The 25,803-nt window shown below is 47.1% G+C and overlaps 1 protein-coding gene across 5 annotated transcripts in view; it reads left to right on the forward strand.

Moving 5' to 3' along the window:
* The window catches only part of MCC (MCC regulator of WNT signaling pathway), a 303,878-nt gene that overhangs the window by 209,221 nt on the left and 68,854 nt on the right, over window positions 1-25,803 (forward strand). For all 5 annotated transcript variants that reach the window (XR_008698690.1, XM_055536480.1, XM_055536482.1 and 2 more), the window contains 2 exons: window positions 18,202-18,365; window positions 20,844-21,050. Coding sequence is in view for 4 of the 5 variants with exons in the window: in XM_055536480.1 (XP_055392455.1) it covers window positions 18,202-18,365; window positions 20,844-21,050 (371 nt within the window). In the remaining variant the exon portion in view is untranslated. The remainder of the gene's footprint in view (window positions 1-18,201; window positions 18,366-20,843; window positions 21,051-25,803) is intronic.

The raw sequence follows: 25,803 nt of genomic DNA on the forward strand, positions 1-25,803 counted from the left end.
TGACTCAGAATGATTGTATTCCTTACTAAGGAAGTTTGGTTGAGAAATGATTTGGGAAATAAATACATTGTGTTTGAGGTTGTGAAGAAATGTCTGTGTGGAAATACAGACATTGGTAACAGTGCATTGGTATGGTGTGTTTTAAACTACAGGTTATGACCCTTCCAAGTAAGTCTTGAAATTACATGAAAAATCAAAATGTTTTTAAAATGAAATCAAATAGGAAAAAAAACCAGAATGATAGTATTGTTGTTTCATGACACGTATTTGTTGGATATGTATATGTCGTAAGTTGCCAAGGGAAATGTTCCAACCATGGGTTGCAATTGAAGTATTGTAAAACCTCTGGCCTATTTGAAGATGCTCAACTAGATCTCTGGAGAGATTGGGGTTGCGGATAAAGGCTTTGAAGTTACGAGGTAAAGAGCTCCCTATGGTTGAAAAGATGTGAAGTCCAAATGGGGAGAGGCACCATATCTTAGGAAATGTTCACATATAAGGGGTGATGGGAAAGGAACAAGGAGAAGGAAGAGAAAGTATAGTACAGTTTACATTAGAACTTAAGTTTCCATTGGGGAGAGAGTGACTTTAATAAATATTAAACATTTATGCTTAATTATAAACCTATATAATAACCAGGGCTTCCCTATATAAACTTATAATATAACCAGGGCTTAACCTGGTTATAAGCCTGGTATATTATAGCCCTGGTAGCTCAGCTAACCCACCTGCAACGCAGGAGACCCTGGTTCAATTCCTAGGTCAGGAAGATCTTCGGGAGAAGGGATAGGCTACCCACTCCAGTATTCTTGGGCTTCTCTGGTGGCTCAGCTGCTATAGCATCCCCCTGCAATGTGGGAGACCTGGGTTCAGTCCCTCAGTTGGGAAGATGCCCTGGAGAAGGGAAAGGCTACCCACCCCAGTATTCTGGCCTGGAGAATTCCATGGACTACAGTCCATGGGGTTGCAGAGTCGGACACAACTGAGTGACTTTCACAACAACCTGCATAAACCTATATACATGCTATAACATCAAGTACCATGGCAGTGTGTCAAAAGAATTCAATTTAAGATTTCCAGGAAAGCTTCCTCTCCGAAGTGACATCTGAGCGGAGATGTGGAGGATAAGTAGGAATTGAGTGCATGAGAGAGGAAGTGGCATGCAGGGGAGAGGGGATGATGCATTCAAGGCAGTGAATAAGATCATCCTTTATGAAGGGCGCAGAGGCATGAGACAGAGGCTGGGAGAGGCAGGCCGGAGCCAGGCCGTGCAAGATCTCATAGACCACACTAGGGAGTCTGACCATTATTCAGAGACCCAGGAGAAACTGCTGAATGATTTTAACAGCTGTGGATGGGAGGGATGAGATGATCAGATGGCATTTTGAATCTATCACACTGTAGTGAAGAGAAAGAATCAGTGGATTAAGAGTGAATGGGGGAGGCCAGCCTGGAAATCATTGCCGAAGTCAAGATGGGCAAAACTGTTGCCAGAATTAAAGGTGGTGGCCGTTGAGACATGGAAAAGCATATGAGGACAGAAAATTGGCAAGACCTTCCGAGGAACCCATCACAGGGTGAAGAAGGAGGGAGGCATGCGTGGGTGTCCCCTAAGTGTCTGGTTTGCCCAGTGGATGGGTGGCAGGGCCAATCAGCTATATGGGAGCAAAGGAAAAAAGACTCAGTGGTTTTGCTCTGAATTTAGTTTTGTTGGGGAGGGGCATGGGTGGGGTGGAGAGGAGGGTGTGTGTTTTGTCTGGGCAGAAGTTTCAGGTGTCCGGAGCTATCTGGGTGGAGATGTTGGGAAGGCAGTAGGTACACATAAACCACAACAGGTCTGGCTGAAGAAAGCAGTCGGGAGACATCAGGCTGTTGGCAGATAGTTACGGAAGCAGTGGAAGTCGATGTGAAGAGCACGGAGTGTAGAGAACTAGAGGCTAGGTGTAGGGGGCCGCCGGCCGAGGAGGAGACGCAGGAGCGGGGTGAACCTCTCGGTGTCTCGGTCTCAGCTCAAACACGCCTCCCCAGAGCACCTTGCGAGCTCCCGTCTGTGCACGTCCCCGCGCCGCCTCTCACCGCCTCGCTGGTCTCCTTCTTACATCACACTGAAAGTTTAAATGATGTGTTTGTACTTCTTTGCTTGACTGACGCTCCCACTAAACCGCACTGAGCAAAAGCTTGTTTATTTTCTCTACTCGTGGCTCTCCGGAGCCCACCACAGGGCCTGGCACAGAGTGCAGTGTGGGTTCAGAGATACGTGTTTGAATGAAGGGGTGGTGCAGTCAACCAGTCCATCAACCAGGCGGTCAGCCGAAGCCGTAAGAAGGAAATGCGGAGAGCCATGCCCACCAGGGGGAGAAGGCTCTCATGAGGAAGGAGGGTCCCCAGCGTGGTTGGCTGCTAAGGCCACATAAGATGGGTTTAGGTACATCGACGTCCCTGAGTGCTGGGTACTGATACCAGCTTTAGCCAGGTGGAAACGGGGTGAGGAGAGGGCTTGCCTTGTGGGCCTGGGGCCTTGGCTTCAGGCTGAAGCTGCTTCCCTCACACTAGGCTGAACCCAGACCGCGGGGCTGCCATCACAGCACACACACACCCTGGCGACCAGCCCACGTCCTCTGGGCTCCGTTATACCAGCATCATAATCTTGAACCCTGGTGGCCTCGACCTTCTGGACTCAGGCTTCCAGCCTCAGGCGGTCAGATGCGTGCAGGCAGCCGAGAAGTTTCTGTCACTGCCCAGGTGCATTCCTGGACCCACTCCTCCATTCAGTTCTCTGAAACTGTTTTTCATGAAATTAAACAAGTGACCCACACTCCAACAAAATTTCTTAATCAAAGAAACTCGGGGAGTTGGGGGGCAAACCCCCTCCAGTGGATGGGGAGGGTACTGGGGTGCATCTTCACCACGGGCATCCCAGGGCTCCTGTTGGGGGGAATCCCCTGTATCCGGGTGCCCCCACGGAAGCCAGTGTCTGCCCGTCTGCACCAGGAGCAGGCTTTGTTTTCCCAAATCATGTATTTTCATCCTTTCCCTCAGTAAAAATGCATGTTCATTACAACTGGTGGTAGTTTCATTCATGACAAGCCTGGGCTCCTGCAGCGAAGGGACCCTTGTCTGCCTGGGGCCTTGTGTGTTCTCTGCCCGCAGTAGGAGCCGTCAGTCATTCATGTAGCCGCTCGCTGAATGCAGTGCTAGGGACGGGCATGTGAGACCCAGAACCTGCCCTCAGATCACTGTGCTCTCAGGCTCACACCCTTCATCCCCAGAGTGACATACCCACTTCTGACTCTGACCTGCAGGCCCACGGAGCCTGGAGAGCCCCCACGTCAAGCCTTGCCCTTCCCGACTCTTCCTGCTTCCTTCCCGCTCTGGCCACACCGGCCTTCCCTGCTATGCCTCAGACCTGACCAGCGTCTCTGACCTCAGGGTCCCTGCATCCGCTGATGCCCACTCGTCCTTTCTCTTGCAGTCAGTCTGCTCTCCCCTCGTCACAGACTCCCCCGGCCCCTCATGGGGTCCTGGACTGTCCCTCACGTGCACGCTGCTTGGCCTCCGCTCTGCACACGTGTCCCTCCCTTCTCTCCCCACTTCATCCCACTTCATCGCACTTAGCCCTCCATGACGCCACCTCCCGTGTGTCCCTCCCGTCTCGCCCGCCTCACCCCGCTTCATCGCACTTAGCCCTCCCTGATGCCACCTCCCGTGTGTCAGTCCCGTCTCGCCCGCCTCACCCCGCTTCATCGCACTTAGCCATCCGTGATGCCACCTCCTGTTTGTCTTTACTTCCTTTACTTCCAGTCTTGGTCAGTCCTTGTGCTGGAATGCCAGCTCCACATGGGCTTTGACTCTTCGACATAGTGGTGCCCATTCACAGGAGGCTTGCAGAGAGGTGAGTGACGGGGAGCCTCTTGGAGCTTGTGTTGTTTGGAGGATGCAAAGGGAACACGGAATGCCTGCCAGTGGAGCACACCAGAAGGTAGACGGGGGCCACAGCCTCTGGTGGGAGCGTCAGAATGTGCCAGAAGTCACATCTAGGCTGACAGCTGAGGGATGAGTGGGAACAAGCGGCCACAGAGGGGGCAGGAGGAGAGTGCCGTGGGCACAGCCACCCCCGCCAGGACCCCACGGAGGTCAGGCCTGGGGACAGCAGGAGGAGCAGCTCACGAAAGCCCAGCAGAGCACAGCCCCTGCACGTCCATCAGAACTGGGTGGCTGCCTCTTCTTACTCCCTTGCCATTTTCCAATTCAATTGCTTCAGCAGAGAAAAAAGCTTCCATTTATAAACACCTTTATAGGAAATCATTAAAACACATCCATTTCATTATGACTTCTGTATTGCAAACCTCCATTAGCCACCCAGCTTGGCTAATTTTGAGCTGGATTTTATATACAGAGTTGGCTGCAGTATATTTGCCATTTCCATTTAAGATAATAGGCGTATTCCCTTCATCAGAAATTACTTGTCTTTTGTGTTCAAACCCACTTCGATAAGCTGGCTCCAGGGCATGGTCCTCAGAGCCTGGACAAGGAAACCCACAATGTAGAAAGTGCTTTGACCTACCTAAGCAGTCCTATACAGGAGAAAGGTCCCAGTGGTGTCAAGTTGCATCTTCAAGTAAATTGCATTACCTCTGTTCAAACCTAGTCACGAAGTCATTTGTAAAATAAAGATAATTAAGTAGACAAAGATAAAGTAGGAGTTATGGCTTGGGATTTCTGTTTCCTCACCTTGGCAAAGAGTTCTCGTTAAAAGGGAGGCTGCAGATCATGGCCGATGTGGTTGTTCACTTAGTTTGTGTTGAGCATTAACAGGCATCCTCAGGTTCGGTCCTCAGCCTTGAAGGAGGCGCTATAAGAGCTCACCTGTAAAACTGAGATGACAGGAGTTCGGAGAGGGCAAATCACTTGTCCAGGCTGCACAGCTAAGCGCTGGTTTTTGTTCGTGACACCCATGTATCTATAGGTGGGTTTCCTTTCACAGGAAAACATGCCTTTGGCTGGTGTGCTCTGCTTACCACCATCCTGTGAGGTCTCTAGAGCTGGCGACAGAATTTAGGGAGCCACTGTCTGATCAGAGCTCCTGGCTTACTAGTAAAGTATCTGCTGTTCGTTGAGATGCTGCAGATCTCCAACTTAGCTCCCACACCCTTAGACCAACCCATGCTGGGTGCTGCAGCAGAGCCGAGCACAGATGTGTGAGATGGCATGTGGTCATGCTAGCTTGCGGGTGGGGGGTGGGGGTGGGGTGCATTCCCTCCTGCAGGCTGTCTTCCCACCTCTGCTCATGGAACAGCAAAGCTGGTCTGGAGAAGTTGTCTGTAAAACAAAATCCCTGACCCCACGGACCTTTGCACAGGCTGTGATAGGTTCTGCTCCTGTATTTTGAAATTTCTTCTGGTTTTTGGTGAGAAAGTCTTATTTTTGTGGGATTTAGAAGGAAGCATATGCCCCTGTGCTTGCTGGTGTGATCATTTAGACAGAGATATCCTCCTTATGCCTAGTTTTTGGAAGACAACCAAGGAAGAATTTACACATGAAACCTGGCTGTTTGGCACAGCTGTGACTATGAAATACGTTTAATGTTAAAGCCAGATTTTCCTGGCTTAATGGACCATGAGGCTTAATGGCTTCAGGAGAAATGTTCCAAAGTGTTGAGCAACCCCTCCCAGTGGGGAAAAGGGGGATTTGGGGCAGGGAAAGACAGTCCTGCCTTCTCCAAAAATGATTTCTGCAGAGTAGGAAAGAAGTGTTTACAAAGGCAGGACAGCCTGTCCAGAGAAAATTCGATTTCTGTTAGGAATGAGGCACTAAGGAGGCAGTTGTCCTCTGGCAGAGCATGTTTAAAGGAGAATCAGATTCTTGGTAACCTGATTCTGAAACTTTGAGAAACCAGTCCATAAGTTGGCAATGTTAGACAGGACAGAAACTAGCACCCTGACTTGGCAATGAAACAGGCCCAGCCCTGCGCTACTTTTTTTTTTTCTCTCTCCTTTAATTGGGCAACTTAATCTTTCCCAAGAAGTTCATGAAAACCCCTGAAAACCAAGCCCAGGGCAGGCTTAGAAGTTTTGAACAGTGACTCACAGAAGGCTAAGGTGAATATGTCCTTCCTTGCGAAGATCTGGGCCTGGTCATACAAGGCCTGTCTGTGAATGTGACCATGGCCATGTGGCCAAGGAGGCCACCTAAAATCATTCCAGAACTTTCCTTATAGAGGAACCAAGCTTGAGAGCAGACAAGATTATTGCCCCACATCATTTTGTGTTACTTTGGACTATTTCCCTCAAACTACTGTTCAGTGATTTTTTTCAGCCTACAAAGGAGACTTAAGATATAAGACAGATACGGAAAGCCATTGATCACGTTTGTTCAGAATGAGCTCCCTTGACTGTTAGGTTCATGAACTCCTCTTCTAAGATAATGAAGTGCAAGTCGCTCAGTCATGTCCAACTCTTTGCAACCCCATGGACTATAGAGTCCATCGAATTCTCTAGGCCAGAACACTGGAGTGGGTAGCCTTTCCTTTCTCCAGGGGATCTTCCCGACCCAAGGATCGAACCCAGGCCTCCCACATTGCAGGCAGATTCTTTACCAACTGAGCCACAAGGGAACCCCCTTCTAAGATAAGCAGCCTTTATTTTTTAAACAGACTGTATCTCCTTAGGTTGGATTGTTCTTTCAGTTGGAACTCATAACATATTTTCCCTTAAAACCAGCAACCTGGACCTCTCACCTTTTGAGATGGACTGCTCTCCGTCTGTGGAATGTGTATCTCTCATGATAAATCTAATTCTTACCTAGGGGGAAAAAACACCAAAAACTCCCCAGCGTCACAGACGTAGAGAATGGACGTGGGCACATAGAGGGCAAAGGAGAGGGTGGACGAATTGAGAGAGAAGCATTGAAACGTATACCTTGCCGTGTGTAAAATAGATAGCTAGTGGGAACCAGCTATAGAACTCCGGGAGCTCAGCCCGGTACTCTGATGACCTAGAAGGGTGGGATTCTGGGGGCGGGCGGGAGAGGGGACACATATATACTTACATCAGATTCACGTTGTTATGTGACAGAAACCAACACAACATTGTGAAGCAGTTATTTTCCAGATAAAGGAAAAAAAGTCACACAGGAGTGTTAGCTTCCCAGAGCAGCCTCGGAAAGCCTATTTTATGTGTAAGGGAAATAAAGTACAGGCGCTCACTAATGTTGATGCAGCCCCAGCCCTTGCTGTGGGCCTTGTTTTGGGAGGAGAGGTTCTGTGCACATCTTCCGCTTTCTCCTGCTGCTTTGGAAGTGCCCCCCTCTGCCCACAGGCAGAGCCGCGGGACCCAGGATGACCCACTGTGTGCCAGCCCCGTTCACTCCCGGGGCTGGAGCCCGCCAGCCTCTTGAGCTGAGATGGACGATCACTTGGCCTGAAGGGTAGTGAGCTTTGGGGGAAATGCTCAGAGGTGGGGTCCGCGAGCTGGGCAGGCAACTGGGGGGCCTTGGGGTGTAGCGAGGGGCTAGGGTTTGTCCTCTAAGTGCACTTGTAACTGTCTTCAGGGTAACCTCTCAGAGGCACAGGTGCAGAGCCATGTTGAAGGCTGTGCGTGGAGAATGCCAAATCGCATCCCCTTTCTGCCGCTAAGTCTCTCACCCTTTGCAATACTGGGTATTTTCTTACTCTTAAAGCTGTGCCAATTCAAGTAGTTAGTCTTCACAGAAGTAGACTGATCACATGTGCACTTGAACTTCTCTCGGTTTGTTAGACCCTTGGTCTCTGGAGACCCCTGTCATAACTCCTGCCCCCGAGGCCAGGGTGGAATGGGTGATGGGATTGGCAGTGGAGAGGAGGGTCCTGAAGGGGCAGGGGTGAGGCCTTCACACTGTCGAAGGCTGCGTGTACTGCTGTAGAAAAACACACTGCGTCAAAACTGCACGGTGACAACAGCAAGGACAGAACACACCCCCGACCGGTGAGATGTGCTACAGGGGAAGTCTGTGGGGAAAGCAGCACTGAGGAGGCTCTGCCCGCCCAGTGAAGTCAGGACCCACTAGGGAGGGGCTGGCTCCCGGTGCTCGCACCCTGAGCGGTGTCTGTGTTCTTGGGGGTGATGTGGGTGGCATTCCTGTTCTTGTAGCTAGTTGAGAGATCAGTCATCATACTGGCCCCTGAGTTACTCTAGCCATCAACATTTCCAAGCTGTCAGACCTCTTTGCCTTGAGGGTTGCAGTATTTGTTTTTACCTCGACGACTTTTTATTTTGAAAAACTTTAAACTTACATAAAAGAGACAATAAACCCCCTAAACCCTTTGCCTAGACTCACCAATGGGTAACATTTTACATTTGGTATTATTCCCTCTTGCACTTAGAGAACGTTGTTTTCTGAGCAGTTTGATGGTGAGAGGCAGACACCATGCTGCTTCACCCTAAATATATGAGCACCAGCCTCTTAAGAACAGGGACCTTCTCAGTTCTAACCACAGCACCTGTAGCCCACCTGAGAATCTGACCACCGGTGGAACACCAGCTACCTGCGGTCCACATATACACTCCCCACATGCCCCATTCCTGCCTTCTGTCACTGTTGCTCAGTCACCAGGATCAGTCAGGGCTCACACACTCTGTTTAGTTACTGTGTCTTTCTTCTCTCCTTTATCTAGAACAGGTACCCACATTTTCATCTCTCACGACACAGACATGTTGAGCAGGCTGGGTTAATGGTGTCATAGACAACCCCTCGGTCTTCATGGTCTGATTGTTTTCTTATTTGAGATTAACCTGTTTTTGCAAGGATATGCATAGGTGATATGCATGTGTCCTCGCTACTGAGTTGCAGCTGGAGGTACAGAATGTCCGTTCGTCCACTACTTGTGATGTTAGGATGCTTTTAGACTATAGCATCATTCTCATGAATCCTCTTCAGTAGACACCCACACTGTGTACGTGATGCAGGATGTAACCTCTGAATACTCTCTTATTCCTTTCCTCTCAGCCCCTTCCGCCTTCTCCTTGGCACTTAGACCCAGAAGTTGACTGTTCTGTCATTTTCTGTTGTTTTGTCCTGGCTTTGTCAGTTCCTTACTGGAGTTAGGGAGGGCCGTGCTGCATGCAGAGTGGATGGTAGGCCTATAAAGGAGGCCTAAACCCTCCTGGGTTCAGCTAGTTTCAGCGGTGGGGCCCAGCAGGACCCAAGCTGCTCCCTCCCTAGGATGTTATCTCTCGCCTCTTAGCAGAATGTCTGTCTTGATGCTGGAAGAACCTGTAGCTCTTTCTTTCACTTCAGTGGCTTTACAAGGCATGACGTGTGCCTGCTCAGAACAGCGGTGGGGGGCTGTGGGTCAGCCCTTGGAAGACCACATGGGTTCTGGTTACAGCCTGACGTGCCACGCTCACACCGGAGGGCTTTCGGGCATTTCCCAGCAGCCTACAGCTGCTTCTGTTTCTCAGACCAGCTGAGATTCACTGGCTAATATCCCTGCCTTCCATGGAAGCATCCTCCTTGGGGATCCCTCTTATTACCTGAAGGCCTTCCTCCGCGTTAGCAGCGTGTGGTCTCTCATGTGATAGGTCTTTGATTTGAAGATATTTGGTCAATAAGCAGCCTCACAAAAACATGATGCTTTTAAAAGTTGGCTTAGAACAAGTCTGTCATTTCTTCCACACGTTTAACTCATGCGGACTTTATTAAACACTCCTCCATGCCTGGTGGTGTGAGCATCTCCAAACACGAGGATGGATGAACAGAGTCCCCATTCCCCAGATCCAGGCTTTGTAGGGTCCATGTTTCAGATACCAGGTAATTACAGGGAATATGATGCCTCAAAGAAAGAAATAGGAGACTGTAGGCAATCAGGGAAGGCTTCCTGGAAGAGGAGACTTTAAGGCAAAGCTTTAAAAAGAGCCATTATGGGCTTCCCTCGTGCGTCAGTGGTCAAGAGTCTGCCTGCCACTACAAGAGACACGAGTTCAATCCCTGTTCTGAGAAAATCCCACATGCTGTGGAGCAACTCAGCTCAGGGGCCATAACTGTTGAGCCTGTGCGCTAGAGCCTGGGAGCCTCAACTACTGAAGCCTGCTTGCTCTAGAGCCCGGGATCCACAACCAAGAGAAACCCCTACAATGAGAAGCCCGGTCACTGAAACTAGAGAGCTGCCCCCACTCACCACAACCATAGAAAAGCCTATGCAGCAGTGAAGACCCAGCACAGCCAAAAATAAATAAGTTCTGAAAGTCCAGTATCTTTTTTAAAAAAAAAAAAAAAAACCATTGTGAAGAAGAGAATGAGAGGCTTCCAAACTCAGCGGATATGTCACTCTGAAGAGAGTGCCGAGCCCTTGGAGTAGTTATGTTTGAAGTTGGGACAATATTTTGGAGCATGTATCTTCCCGCTGCTTGAATTCAGAGGAACAGGGGAATATTTCTACTTTCGAGTCTCTTCAGCTGTATTTTTATCTGGATTAGGGTTTTTGCCTGGGGTTCAGAAACAGTAGGGCCAGCTTCTAACACTGGATTCAAAATGAACCAGTTCTCCTCTAGTTTATTGTATACAACACTGGGGAGAGGTCTGGTTGATCCTGAGGGAGAAAGAGGAAAACTAGCTTTGCCCACCAGTGTTTGCTTAACCAAGCAACACTGCTGAAGAGGCTTCATCCCGGTAGCCGAGAGTGTCCTCTGACCTCCTTCCCAGGCTTCCCAGGTACTTCAGTCTCCCTCAGACAGCAACATAAAAACCTAAGCTCTGGGTTCTCATTAGAAAAACAACCTGAGCTGTCTCTTCCAATTAGAAGTCTTACTGGGGTCCGGGGGAGGGTGCTGCTGTTCAGAAAAGACAGCAGCCGCAGCTGTGGCGAGGGAAGTGGGCAGAGTGGTGGAGAGCACGGCCTGCTGAGTCCAAAGGGGCCACTGCTGGCCACTCCACACGTTGCTGCATGGGAGGAGCTGGGCCCATGATTGCCCCACCTTCTAATTTTACAGAAATAGCTATAAATTCTAATAATGTTTAAATGTTGGCAATTAAGAATCGTTTTGTTTTTGTTTTTTAAAAAAAAGGTTGGGCCAGATATCAAACCCTAACATCCAATCAAAACACCTTTTTGGCTACTGGAAGTTAGTTTGCATTCTCTAGTTGAAGGGAGATGTCATTCCATTTATCCTTCTGTGTCCTGGTTTCATCTTTACAGCTAATTAGGCAACTGGAAGGCAGAGTGCCAAGACTGTGTGAGCTTAGTCCATGCCAGAATTCCCTTTCCACTGTACTTGAATGGTCTACAGCTTAAATTTAATTGAAAATTAGCATCAGAAGAAACCATATGAAATCTGCATGTGTGAGCTGTGGCTGAAGCAACTGGCAGTCACATCGCTTTGCACCACATGTGCCGTCTCGTGCACCTGAATTCTTTGAGCATCTATTGCTAAGAACACGCCATCTCCCTTATTATGCTTCCTCCTCTCTGACAAGAGATCTCTGATTTTTGCCGTGGTCACTGGGAAGCTCAGGACTAAGTAGAAGAGTCAGCCGCAGCAGCTTTGCGAGCCCCATCTGCTTTCTCAGTCTGTCTCTGAGCCCAGTCTTATGTTTTCCGAAATGACCTCTGGAGAAGGAACGTGTGTTTGATACAAAGGGCACCCTCTCTGCCCCACGGATGTGGCACCGAGCCGTTGCCTTTCCTCCAGGAGGCAAGCACAGCCTGAGGTGCCACGGTGGGTCTACCTCTGGTGACCCTTCACACCAGTGACCCTGAGAACATTCAGAGTTGTGCAGCTATCTCCACTACCCATTCCCAGAACTTTCTTATCCTCCCAGACAGAAACTCTGTTCATTAAGCAGTATTGCCCCATTGGCCCAACCCTGTAACCTCTCTTCTGCTTTCTATCTCTATGAATTTGCCTGTTCCAGGTACCTCATATAAATGGAAGCATACACTTGCCCCTCTGTGACTGACTTATTTCACACAGCGTAATATTTTCAAGGGTCATCTGTGTTGTAGCAGTATAGAAATTCTGTTCCCTTTTAAGGCTGAGTCATATTAGATTGTGTGTTTATGTCACATTTTGCTTATCTGTTCATCTATCAACAGATAACTTGGGTTAGTCCATCCTTTGACTCCTGTGAATCATGCTGCTATGAACATTGGCTTAACCATTTTTAAGTGTACTGGTCCATGCCGTTAGCTGTTACATTGTCACTGTTACATTGTTACATTGTCATGCAGCAGAGCTCCAGGACTTTTGTGTTTACCTTAGAGAACTGACAGTGTACCCATCAAACAGTGCCCGCTCCCACCCCTCACCCCCCAGCCCCTGGTAACCACCATCTTACTTTCTGTCTCTGTGAACTTGACCACCTTAGACCCCCCATATAAGTGGAATCATAAAGTATTTGTCTTTTTGTACTGCTTGTTTCCCTTAGCTTAATGTCTTTAAGGTTCATCCATGTTGTAGCAGGTGTCAAAGTTTCCTTCCTTTTTAAAGCTGAATAATACCTCGTTGTATGTATATACCACACTTTGTTTATCCATTCATCTGCCAATTGACACTTGGGTCATTTCCGTCTTTTGGCTAGTGTGAACAATGCTGTTATGGACGTGATATGCAAGGATCTGTTTGAGGTCCTGCTTTCAGTTCCTTTGGACTTGTACCCAGCAGTGGAATTGTTGGATCACATGGGAGTTCTGCTTTTACTTTTTGAGGAACTGCCATGCTGTTTTCCAAAGCAGTTGCACCATTTTACTGTTCGCATCAGCAGCGCACAAGGACCCCAGTTTCTCCTCTTCCTCACCAACACCTGTGTTGTTGTTGTTGATAGTAGCCATCCTCTTGGGCCTACGGTGATATTTCACTGTGGCTTTGATTTATAAATGAGGAACCTTTTGTCTGTTCTGGAATCCTTGTTCCCTGTCTGAGCTTGTCTTGCACCTCTGGTCCCTTAACTGACACCTTTGGTCTTTTACAAAGACTCCGACTTCCTTGGCCTTCAATGTGGAAGCTCCAGTGCCTGGTAGGGAGCTGACTGTGCAGGGCATTGGAGGCCAAGGGAAGGACTTGAAGATGTGTTCTCAGTCTGCATTTAGAATATGCCACAGACTGAGGGATAAGGCCACTCATGTGGGGTGAGTGGTGAGAGTGTGTGGTATAACGCGACAGCATTGACAGGGCACCCCAAGCATCTGTCCTGTTGGCCACCCTGTCATTCTGTGAGGCCCTGAACCGGGAACACTGACAAGACAGCCAGGTGTCACCTGATCACTAGTGGGGCTTGTGTAAAACCTGTGGGTAGAAGGCAGGAGCGTGTGGGGCTCATCATCAGCCTGTGTGATATGCACTGGGCTTTCTAAGACCAAGGAAAACATCTGTCGTCCTCTGAGTGTGAACAGAAGATGCCCCTGAGCTGCAGTCTGCATGTTAACTTCGATGCCTCCCTCCGTCTTCTTGATGCCCTGTCCTATACTTGCATTGTGGTATCTGTGGTTACTTTCCCCAGCGTGGTGGTGGACAGCTGGGAAAGGGGGCCGTGGCTTTTGCCATGTACACCTGTGAGCTCCCAGAGTTGAGAGTCTGGTGTTCATCTCTGTACCCTGCTTCCAGCCTGAGGCCAGGGCTCAGCAGCTGGTTCACGAATGAGAAAGACTGATCAGATCCCTACACTTTCCTCCTGTTCCCTGTAGCCCAGTGTACTCAGGGCCCAGTCTGGTGGCACCTTCTCCAGGCCTGCTGTGAAGGCCCCTCAGCAGACATGTCCAGGATGATCATTGCATCAGGTGGGGCTGTGCTAGGGAGATCCTTATGAATGGCTGAACAGAGGCATCTTCCTTCCTCGCCCCGCTCAGGAGCACTTACTCATGCAAATAATTCAGGAGTGTGTGTTAGCTCCAGCTCAGGGTGCCAGGAAACCCAGCACCTCAAGGTAAATGATCATTTGGAGAAACTTCTCCGGTTGTTAATGGAATTAACACACATTTCCACAGCATACGTGGGCACTCAGGAGCGCCACTCCTGACTCTGGACCTCTTTGTCCTGAGTTAGTGGTGGGCACCTACCCTCCATCTCCAGAGTACTTGCGCAGTGGGGATTGTCCTGCTGTCTGCAGCTCAGCGCGTGATCCATATTGAGGACAGAAAACATAAGGTGCATGTGAAACATCTGCTGTTGACAGTCTGTGTTTCTAGTCTTGTTGGCTCTTAAATATGTAATGATGTGGTATTTAGATTTGCTCACTTTAAAAATAGCTTGTAACGGCCTATCCTGTGTTGGAGATAAAGTGACGAAGACGATCAAAGTCCCTTTTTTCTTGAAGCTTACACTTGAGTAGAGGACATGACCCACACCTACATCAGAGCAGATAGTGATACTTGCCATGGAGAAGACAGGATCACAAGACAGGGACTGAAGGGGAAGAGGTGGAGCCCCGTGCCTCAGACAGAGAAGAGCTTGGTGAGGAGGTGGCATTTGAGCTGAGAGCCGAACGTAGGAGGAGATTTGGGTGGAAATAATTCTCAGCAGAGGAAACAACAAAGGAAAAGGAAGCTTTAGGGCAGACGGGAGATTGGCATCTTCCAGGGGTGGAGAGGAAGCAGGAGTGTGAATATAGCATAGTGATGAGGTGGAAGGTTGACAGAGGAGACAAGGACCAGCGAGACCAGTGATTCCCACCACGAATGCATGTTAGAGTTATCTGATGAGCCTAAAAATTTTTTCCAGTGCCAAAACTTCTCCCCTGGAGATTGTGATCTGACTGGCCTGGGTGGGGCCTGGTCACTGGTGTTTTATAAAGGCTCCCCCGGGAGTTCCATGCTACAGCCTGGGTTGAAACATTAACAGTGTTGATCATGCAATCTTACAGACTCTGGTAAGGAGTTTAGACTTCAGTTGAATGAAGTGAAGTCGCTCAGTCGTATCCAACTCTTTGCAACCCCATGGACTGTAGCCTACCAGGCTCCATCCATGGGATTTTCCAAGCAAGAATACTGGAGTGGGTTGCCATTTCAGTTGAATGAAGGGGAAGCCATATAATGGTTTGGGCCAGGGGAGTAACATGGTCTGGCTTATGTCCTTAAGAGATTCACTTTGGCTACAGTGTAGGGACTAGAAGTGGGAGGTTATTCAGGTGGTTCAATGGAGAAATGATGGTGGCTTGGACCAAGAATGGTGTCAGTGAAAATGGTCCAAAGAGGTCAGTTTGGGGGTGTTTTAGAGGTTGCAGTCATAAGATGGATTGGGTTCAGGGTGTAAACACAAGGAAATCAAGGTGTCATGAGAGTTAACCAGAATAACTGGGTGGATGGTATTGCTGCTCACAGAGCTGGGAGAGGTGGAGAATACAGTTTAGAGAAGAGGGGGAATCGTTGTGTTCATTGTTTGCAGTGAAAGCATCAGACGTCTCTTCTGTCTAGATTTAGGTACTTGTAGATATATGGCTTCCCTGTAGATACCGGGGCTTCCCTGGTGACTCGGTGGTAAAGAATCTGCCTGCAAGTGCAGGAGATGCGAATTTGATCACTGGGTCAGGAAGATCCCCTGGAGGAGGAAATGGCAACCCACTCCAGTATCCTTGCCTGGGAAATTACATGAACAGAAGAGCCTGACAGGCTACAGTCCATGGGATCATGAAGAGTTGAACGCAACTTAGCTAAACAACAGATATAGGCAATCAAATAAAATTGAACAAAATATTCTGAGAAATCCTCTTATTGTACTGCTGAGAGTTTCTTGAAGCCTTCTACAGGTAAGCATCAAAGGCAACTGGCTGTTTTATTGCATGGAACCAATGATGAGAAGCGATGAGGAGGGAAGTGTGAAGACTTGAAGCGTCTTTCATGAATGTAAGGGAGAGGTATCCTTTGGTAAATTACTATACTTAACAGCTGTCTTGCTATAGGAATTGAGTCGTGTAATGATACATAGAATCCAAAATAGGCTGAGATATCCCAGCAAATTTATAAAACTCAGCAGTGGCCACAGGACTGGAAAAGGTCAGTTTTCATTCCAATCCCAAAGAAAGGCAATGCCAAAGAATGCTCAAACTACTGCACAATTGCACTCATCTCACACGCTAGTAAAGTAATGCTCAAAATTCTCCAAGCCAAGCTTCAGCAATATGTGAACCGTGAACTTCAAGATGTTCAAGCTGGTTTTAGAAAAGGCAGAGGAACCAGAGATCAAATTGCCAACATCCGCTGGATCATGCAAAAAACAAGAGAGTTCCAGAAAAACATCTATTTCTGCTTTATTGACTATGCCAAAGCCTTTGACTGTGTGGATCACAATAAACTGTGGAAAATTCTGAAAGAGATGGGAATACCAGACCACCTGACCTGCCTCTTGAGAAACCCATATGCAGGTCAGGAAGCAATGGTTAGAACTGGACATGGAACAGCAGAATGGTTCCAAATAGGAGAAGGAGTACATCAAGGCCATATATTGTCACCCTGCTTATTTAACTTCTATACAGAGTACATCATGAGAAATGCTGGGCTGGAAGAAGCACAAGCTGGAATCAAGATTGAGGGCAGAAATATAAATAACCTCAGATATGCAGATGACACCACCCTTATGGCAGAAAGTGAAGAGGAACTAAAAAGCCTCTTGATGAAAGTGAAAGAGGAGAGTGAAAAAGTTGGCTTAAAGCTCAACATTCAGAAAATGAAGATCATGGCATCTGGTCCCATGACTTCATGGCAAATAGATGGGGAAACAGTGGAAACAGTGTCAGACTTTATTTTTCTGGGCTCCAAAATCACTGCAGATGGTGACTGCAGCCATGAAATTAAAAGACACTTACTCCTTGGAAGGAAAGTTATGACCAACCTAGATAGCATATTCAAAAGCAGAGACACTACTTTGCCAACAAAGGTCCGTCTAGTCAAGGCTGTGGTTTTTCCAGTGGTCATGTATGGATGTGAGAGTTGGACCGTGAAGAAAGCTGAGCGCCGAAGAATTGATGCTTTTGAACTTTTTGAACTGTGGTGTTGGAGAAGACTCCTGAGAGTCCCTTGGACTGCAAGGAGATCCAACCAGTCCATTCTGAAGGAGATCAGCCCTGGGTGTTCATTGGAAGGACTGATGCTGAAGCTGAAACTCCAGTACTTTGGCCACCTCATGCGAAGAGTTGACTCATTGGAAAAGATTCTGATGCTGGGAGGGATTGGGGGCAGGAGGAAAAGGGGATGACAGAGGATGAGATGGCTGGATGGCGTCACCGACTCGATGGACGTGAGTCTGAGTGAACTCTGGGAGTTGGTGATGGACAGGGAGGCCTGGCATGCTGTGATTCATGGGGTTGCAAAGAGTCAGACACGACTGAGCGACTGAACTGAACTGAACTGTTTGTATTACATTTGACTTTAAGGGGATTTTTCCCCCAACAAAATTATCTTTTAAAATACATCTAGTTCACATAAAGATTATAATTAATTTTCTTTTCCTAACCAGGCCTTGGGTGTCTCACAATTAAAAATAACCCAGATTTTAAAGTCAGAATCAAATTATTAGAATTGCTTACAAGGCATTCACATAATTAAAAATAACCCAGATTTTAAAGTCAGAATCAAATTATTAGAATTGCTTACAAGGCATTCACATGGAGAACAATATGGAGTTTATTAAAACAGTTTGTTTTTCCTCTGATGGAAGAAGGTGGTATAAATTGCAATGGTAAAGCCTGTTGATTGGTTACACCAGTCAGAAGAAAAAAATCCTGATTGTAAGCTGACTGAAGGCACAAACTGACTGTTTCTTATACAGTTTCTGTTTTTAAACAACAACAACAAAGCACCTAGTGTCTCTGCTCACTCTGGGGTTTGTTTTGTTCATTTAGTAGTTATCAAATCTTTTTAGCTAAAACTCTTTGTGAAATCAGTCCTTATCTGAATAACTGAGCAGGAAGGTTGACCAGAAGTCCCATAGCCCCTCCTGGGACACTTCTTCATTCTTACTAGAGAAATTTGAGATGTAGCTGCATTTGAGTGAAAAGTGAGAGAATGCAGCATGGCATGGCTATCTAGAAAATGGCCATGGTCTGAAACTCCTTAAAGCCTTTACATTGGCCCCAGGCCTCAAAAGGTGAAGAGCCTGGGTGGTTAGGCTGCATAGTGTTAAACTTTGGCGTCCAGCTGCACTGCCGTCCATTGTGCCTAAACAGGTTCTTCTCCATAATCAAAACAGAGAGTGCTCATGCCCACCTTCCTGCTTAACTCATGTCCACATCCGCTTGCAGATAACTGCAGTGACCTGAACTCGGAGCTGCAGAGGGTGCTGACGGGGCTGGAGAACGTGGTCTGCTGCAGGAAAAAGAGCAGCTGCAGCCTGTCAGTGGCAGAGGTGGACAGGCACATTGAGCAGCTGACCACGGCCAGCGAGCGCTGTGACTTGGCCATCAAGGTAGGACCCCCCCACCCCACTCCCTCTGTGTGACTCTCAGATCATATGAGGGAAATGATCAGATTCCTTTCGTCTAAAGTGCTGTTTTTCTCGAATATCTATGAAGGGGTGGGTATTTCTAAAAACGCCATTCTAAAGTTGGGCCACCAGGGAGAAGCTGGAGCCGTGTACATTTTTGCTGGGTTGAATCATATCCGAGAAGGTCATTTGATCAATACTCAAGATCACTGTCTTTACTGCAAAAATGACCACTTCATTGGAAGCTGTGAGACTAATAGTATTGAACTGTGTCATTTTAGTTGGTTCATCATACAGCGTTCTGAGGTTGTAAGATTAACTTGGAAATTTTATTAAAGCTTTCAGGCTTCTAGAATATTATTTCTAGAGTTATCAATTCATGGTGCTAACAAAGGGTCTGAATGAGTCATCTATCCTGAGCATACCAGATTGGGCCTCAGTCCCGCCATTGCTGTGCATTCACCTTGGGCTTCCCTGGTGGCTCAGATGGTAAAGAATCTGCCTGCAATGATACAAGGAAGGAGACCCGGGTTCGATCCCTGGGTAGGGAAGATCCTTTGGAGAAGGTAATGCCAACCCACTCTAGTATTCGTGCTGGAGAATTCCACGGACAGAGGAGCCTGACAGACTACAGTCCATGGGGTCACAAAAAGTCGGACACTACTGAGCGATTTTGACTCGCTGACTCATCTTACTGCTTAGGGAGCACCAGGTGAGAAGAATTTGCTGTATCTGCACAAACTCACCTTGGAACTGTGGGAACATCAAGTCCTCTTGATACAGGGCCTCTGGTATCTTTATATTACTTCTCCAGAGCTTAGTGACCTAGGCATATCAGTTCACACTGAAAAGTCTGAAAGGAGCCTGTGTCAAGGGGAAATGTGATGTTCTCTGAAAAAGGTTTGAGGACTCAGGGCCCAAATTTCTATTGACAGGAATCCTGGATTTCACAGAAGAGCTGTGGTATCTCGAGGTAAACCATGATTCATGATAATAATACATCTGGTTTCCCATCTTTATTCATCACAATTATAAATATACAGTTGATGTGGTTTGGGGAAGCAGCCACTAGTGTTTTTCTCTCTGGAATCTCCAGGCCCTGTATGTGATTGTAATGTCAGCTTGGGTACTAGCCCAAGCCTTAGCATCAAGGGGAAGAGGAAGCCACGGGTTTCTGCCAACCAGCAAGGGACAGAGCAGGCCCTGGAGCAGGACTGAATAGGGCAGAAGTCTCTGATTTGAGAGTAAGGACAAAGCACTGCATGTGGAAAGTGGCAGCAAGAATAACTGTCCTCATTGGGGCACCAATGTGAGCATCCAAGAGCAAGCACCCTGTGCCAGCTAAGTCGCTTCAGTCATGTCCGACTCTTTGCAGCCCCATGGACTGTAGCCCACCAGTCTCCTCTGTGCGTGGGATTCTCCAGTCAAGAATACTGGAATGGGTAGCCGTTCAGTTTTCCAGGGAACACCCCGACCCAGAGATTGAACCCCAGTCTCTTACATCTCTTGCATTGGCAGGCAGGTTCTTTACCGCTAGAGCCACCTGGAATGCCCTGTACCCTTAGGCCACTCATTTCTGAGACCTATTTCACATCACATCTCTTCATTGCCTTCTACCCCGACATGGTAATTCCACCTCTTCTTTTCAAATCATTTGGGGTGTGCTTCCTTTTCCAAAGGACAATAATCACAAATGAATAGTTTCTGAAAGCAAGCAGAAGGAGTTCTTCCTTTTCTTCAAATTTATGTTTCTTCTTCATTAAATACTGATGTTTTCAGTGAGTTTAAAAAAAAACTCTCCAAGTACTATCAAGATCCTATTCTTTTTAAGCTCATAGCTGTCGTGTTAATTAAATCCCTGCTGTCTTAGAAACCTCCACAACGAGCTCCCTTTTTTCTGTGTCACTGAGGTTTATTTGCATCTTTCGTATCTTGGGACTGAACCTCATTCACACCTTCTGGTTCTGATACGACCCTAAAACCTGGAAGTGGTGATGTGACCCATCATATCACTAAGCTGGAACATGGGAAACCTGTGATTTAGGAAATTTCAAGTTAGATCTTGTATGCAGTCTGCAACCTTGCCTTTGCTTTATCAGGATCACTAACTGGCTTACCATCTGATTATGTGTATTCACCGACTCTGGAACATGGGTGACGGAGATAAATGTCGTGTGGCTGTTCGCACTACAGACAGACCTAAATACCAGAAAGAGACCGTGTTTTTCTCATGAGGGGAGACTTCTGGGGAACACAGACCATAACCCAGGCCATGACAGAGCCTCTTCTGAAAATGGGGAGAGGGTGACTGGGAGGATGGCCCGTCTTGATTACTTTCTTCAGTGAAGTGACCGTGGAAGCCACCCCTCTGTGGACACTCGCCCACAACTAGCCTGTGTTCTCCCCTTCCCCTTTTTCCCAGGAACTCACTTGCCTTGTCTCCGTGGCTCTGTTTTCCAGACAGTGGAGGAGATCGAGGGGGTCCTCGGCCGGGACCTGTACCCCAGCCTGGCAGAGGAGCGGTCCCGGTGGGAGAAGGAGTTGGCGGGGCTGAGGGAGGAGAACGAGAGCCTGACGGCCATGCTGTGCAGCAAGGAGGAGGAGCTGCACAGGACCAAGGCCACCATGAATGCCATCCGGGAGGAGCGCGACCGGCTGCGGAGGAGGGTGAGCGCCAGTCCCTGGTGGGGAGGCCGGCCCGGAGGCCAGCTGCTTGAGCTATGGGCGCCCTGAGGGTTCAGTGGCATTTCTCCTCTTGTGAATCACCATACCTTTCCGGGTATGAAGTCGTTCTTGAGAGTCGTCTGAAAGTGCTGAGGTGTGCAGGTAGGATTTTTTTTTAAACACTCTTCTCTGCAATCAGCAAATCTTAGTGGATGCAAACATTTATCCTGGCGCAGTGATTCTCAGCCATTCTCTGGGTACTCATGTCTTCCCCAAGCTCAGATAAAAGGTTCTAACTTTAAGGTAGGCAAATAATTTATAATTTGCAAAAATATAAAGAATTTCCACTTTGCAGTTTCTTCTGATCATGTTTCTTTAGATTTATAGTACCTGCTCTCGTATATCCATACTGAGTCTAATATGGAATCTCCTTTAGACTCATTAAAGTTAATGTGAAAAAGTCACTCAGTCATGTCTGACTCTGTAGTGGGTAGCCTTTCTCCTTCTCCAGGGGATCTTCCTGACCCAGGAATCGAACTGGGGTCTTCTGCATTGCAGGCAGATTCTTTACCAACTGAGCTATCAGGGAAGCCCATTAAAGTTAATAGTCCTGTATATATCTCTCTGTGTGTGTATGTTCTGAGTGTGTATGTGTAATTCCTGGTAGTCACCTCTGCCTGCTTAAATGGCCCTATGACCCAAACAGGTTTGAGAACCACTTTGTTTGGTGGTTGGTTGGAAATACAACCGTTACTAAAGGAGTTGATGTTTCAGGATAAAATTGTTTGGCAGGGTTGTTAAGCACTCACTTTTCCAAAGATAGAGTTTTTTCTTAGGAACCCACAAGTATTTCTTTGTTTGACTGTTCATTTGATCTGTCATTGGACTGGAGGTGAAGCAATGAATTCTTCGGTCAGAAACAGTTCCCTTTGAACTTCGCTTTGAATTACTAGGCCCGCTTTATTTACTCTTTCTCCATCGTGGCAGAATTAGAAGCTTGCTTTCTGTTGTGCTCTGACTGGTGATTTTGCGCAGAGGAGGAAAAAGATACACCTTGGTCTTGCCGTCGCTCCTTAACCTGCTTCACCAAGAGCAGCGTGTGTACATCGTTGTTTCTAATCCCCACACAGTGTTCGTACTTGACATTGTGCGTGAATATGAAAGAAAGCCCTATTTTTGAATGTTATCAACTCTTTTCCTCATTTGTGGCTATTGCCAGCATTTCCTAACGCTCATATCTGAGTGTTATTTTGTCTAAACTCACATGCATAAGCTTATTTTCAGAACCCAGCTGTATCGGATGCCAGTCCTGGCAACGGCAGGTGTAAATCATTGCAGTCAGCAAAGACTTGATCTGGGCAAGCTGAGGACATTTACTTAGTGCTAAGGCCCACAGCGCATGTAATTTCCTGGGTTACACTCCCTGATCATTATGACTAATGCCCTAATTAGGTGTGCTTGCTTTTAGCACGCACATTCTGTTGGTGCTTACTTTGTGAGGGAAATGTTGGTCTTAGGCCTAATTACATATTGTGGTTTAGAATAAGTTTCCTCCTCGAACTTGAGAAGCACAAGACTGCACTTGATTGTGACGAGCAAAGGAGAAAAAACCAGTTTCCCTTCACTGAGTATTCTCTCCAGCTCTGGAGGACGGTCTTAAGGACAGCATAGTCTCATGGTGTCACACTCTGTGCCAGGGCTCAGTGACTGCTTGGGGCCACAGCGTGACCCCCCAAAGCCACTGTGAGTCTCTGGGAAGTTACCTACGCTCTCTGTGCCTCAGTTTATTCTGCTATGAAATGGGGATAATAATAGTGCCCAGTGCAGGAACACTATGTAATCCTCATGAATTATCTAAGCACTTGACTAATGCATGGCACATAGAAACTGCTCAAAAACTATCAATAATTGTTTGGGGTGAAGTCCAGAGTTACCTGTTTAGTAGTCTGGAAAGATTAACACCATACCACCTTTTTTCCCTAAGAATCCGTATAGATTTGAATTCGTAGATGGACATTGAATAACTGCACAGACACCCACAGATACACATACATACATTGTACTCAAAACTTTTATTCTGATCACATTTATTATCATGTAAGTTCTGTAGTTAATACAATTTTATATCAATGTATATGTTTATATTTTAATTACCTCCAAATAAAAATATATTAGGGAACTTGTATGTCTTCTTCAACTGGAAATTCCCAGTTTGTATATGTACCCATGGATTAGATTTATTTCTCTTTATTCCAAGACAGTTGTGGGTGTCAAAATCTGCTCAAGGCCGTTGAATGCCAGTTTGCTAGATTTTACATGCTGGATGACTTCTGCCTACCATGACCCAGTGTATTTCATTTCCCTGAGGAGGAATCTGTCTTTTGTGGCTGGTTGTCTTCTCGTCATGATGTACAGCTCTGAGGAATGACTGAGGTTTGGTCGGTTCCATCCTTGTGGTTCCACATGATAACATGGCTGGTTTGCCTTTGTTGTCTTTCTGGCCACTCGGAATCCACAGTTCATCAAAGTTGCCTGAAAAGCAGGTTTTGTTTTTCCCCATTGCCCACATTCACTGTATAGAATTTGAACTGATCCGATCAATAGGATTGGTGCTTACCCCCTTGCCTGTAATTAAACAGAGTGCTCTCGGTAGATTTTCTGAGCCTTGTACATGATTTAATTAAATTAGACCTTTAATGTCAGTGAGCAGATTGGGCTACTTGGCAGAGCAGTAACTAAGGAACAACAGGCAGACAATTTTTATTATTGGTCCCAGCTCATTATTAAATGAGATAATCATTTATTTCTGCATGCTCTGTAATAGAACCACTCATTTCCTCATGCATAAAGAAATGAGTTTAATTTAGGCAAAGTAAAATTAATTACTCTAGAAAGGGAAGCACTTGGATTTTCATTCATTTATTCATTTTGTAAACATGACTGGTCTTCTCCTCTGTGCTGGGCAGAGGGAATATACTGATGAACGGGATACAGACACTGGCCTTGGGGATGTTTGGCAGACAGGCAAGTAAACAGGTCTTTACAATAGTTGTTGTTGAGTCACTAAGTCGTGTCCCTCTGCAACCCCATGGACTGCAGCATGCCAGGCTTCCTTGTCCTTCACTATCTCCCGGAGTTTGCTCAAACTCATGTCCATTGAGTCAATGATACCGTCCAACCGTCTCATCCTCTGTCTCCCTTTTCTGCTCCTGCCTTCAGTCTTTTCCAGCATCAGGGTCTTTTCCAATGACTCAGCTCTTCACATCAGGTGGTCAAAGTATTGAGCTTCAGCATCAGTCCTTCCAATGAGTATTCAGGGTTGATTTCCTTTAGGAATGACTGGCTTGATCTCCTTGCAGACCAGGGACTCTCAAGAGTATTCTCCAGCACCACAATTTGAAAGCATCAGTTCTTTAGCGCTCAGCTTTCTTTATAGTCCAACTGTCACATCCACACATGACTACTGGAAAAACCATAGCTTTGACTATGTGGACCTTTGTTGGCAAAGTAATGTGTCTGCTTTTTAATACACTGTGTAGGTTTGTCATGGCTTTCCTTCCTACAAGCAAACATCTTTGAATTTCATGGCTGCAGTCACCATCCACTGTGATTTTGGAGGCCAGGAAAATAAAGTCTGTCACTGTTTCCACTTTTCCACCTTGCATTTGCCATGAAGTGATGGGGTCGGATACCATGATATTAGTTTTTTGAATGTTGAGTTTTTACCCAGCTTTTTCACTCTCCTCTTTCAACTCATAAGAGGTTCTTTACTTTCTGCCATTAGAGTGGTGTTATCTTCATATATGAGGTTGTTGACATGTCAACTGAAGGGGAGCAGGAACACAGAAGACACCCTGAGAACTCATAGAAAGGATCAGCCTCCCTCAGTTACGTGTTTTTTGTACCTAATTGTTTAGGTCAACTGCCCTGTAACATAAATGGTCAATGTATTCCTCAGATAGTTCAGTAAAGCAAACTGGATGTGACCACAGGCTCATGAATCTGTGTCCCATTGAATCATAGCCTTGAATCTGAGACAGGTGACACACATTCCTTCTTCAGAACGTCCTGCAGTCAGTTATGTCTTATTATAGCAAAAATCGATTAATATAAATCAGAACCAGCCAAACTAAGAGACACATAGGTGACATCTGAAAGAGGTCTGAAAACAAATCGTCCTGCTGTCTTCTTCCCCTGGAGTCCTAAAAGCTTTGCGCTGTGATGTGTGGCCACAGACAGAGGTTTGCCATCCATCCAGGGAAGTTCAGCCAAGCTTTAAAATCTAGGGTTCTTATTGGAGCTGAGTTATGTAAACGTGATTGATTGAACCCTTGGCCTATGAACTCATTTCCCAGTCCCTTCTCCGGGAGGGTATCAGGCTGCTGCCTCTGGGCCGCCTTTGTGAATCTGCAGGGGTGGCGCTGTACTGCGCCCCTGTGGTCACTCTCGTGCAGAAGGAGTCTTGTGGGTGTGAGGGTCCAGCACAGCCCTGCTCGGGCCCCTGTGCACACGCAGCTGTGGCCCTCATCCCGGCGCTGTACTCAGCATCCTCCTGTGTGAGCCCGGGACCCACTCCTAGAGCCGCCGGTTCCAGATCCACTGGCGCCTGTTTCTGACTACTGCGCTGCTTCTGAACACCCAGTCGAATCTGCCTTCAGTATTCACCCAAGTTATCTCCAAGGGCACTTGGCAATCCGTGTTCATGCTTACTGGGGCTAGAGAGAGAGGAGTCTAAATTAAATGAAAAAGCCTGATG

Source organism: Bubalus kerabau, chromosome 10 (genome assembly GCF_029407905.1).
Source record: "Bubalus kerabau isolate K-KA32 ecotype Philippines breed swamp buffalo chromosome 10, PCC_UOA_SB_1v2, whole genome shotgun sequence".
NCBI classification, from domain to species: domain Eukaryota; kingdom Metazoa; phylum Chordata; class Mammalia; order Artiodactyla; family Bovidae; genus Bubalus; species Bubalus kerabau.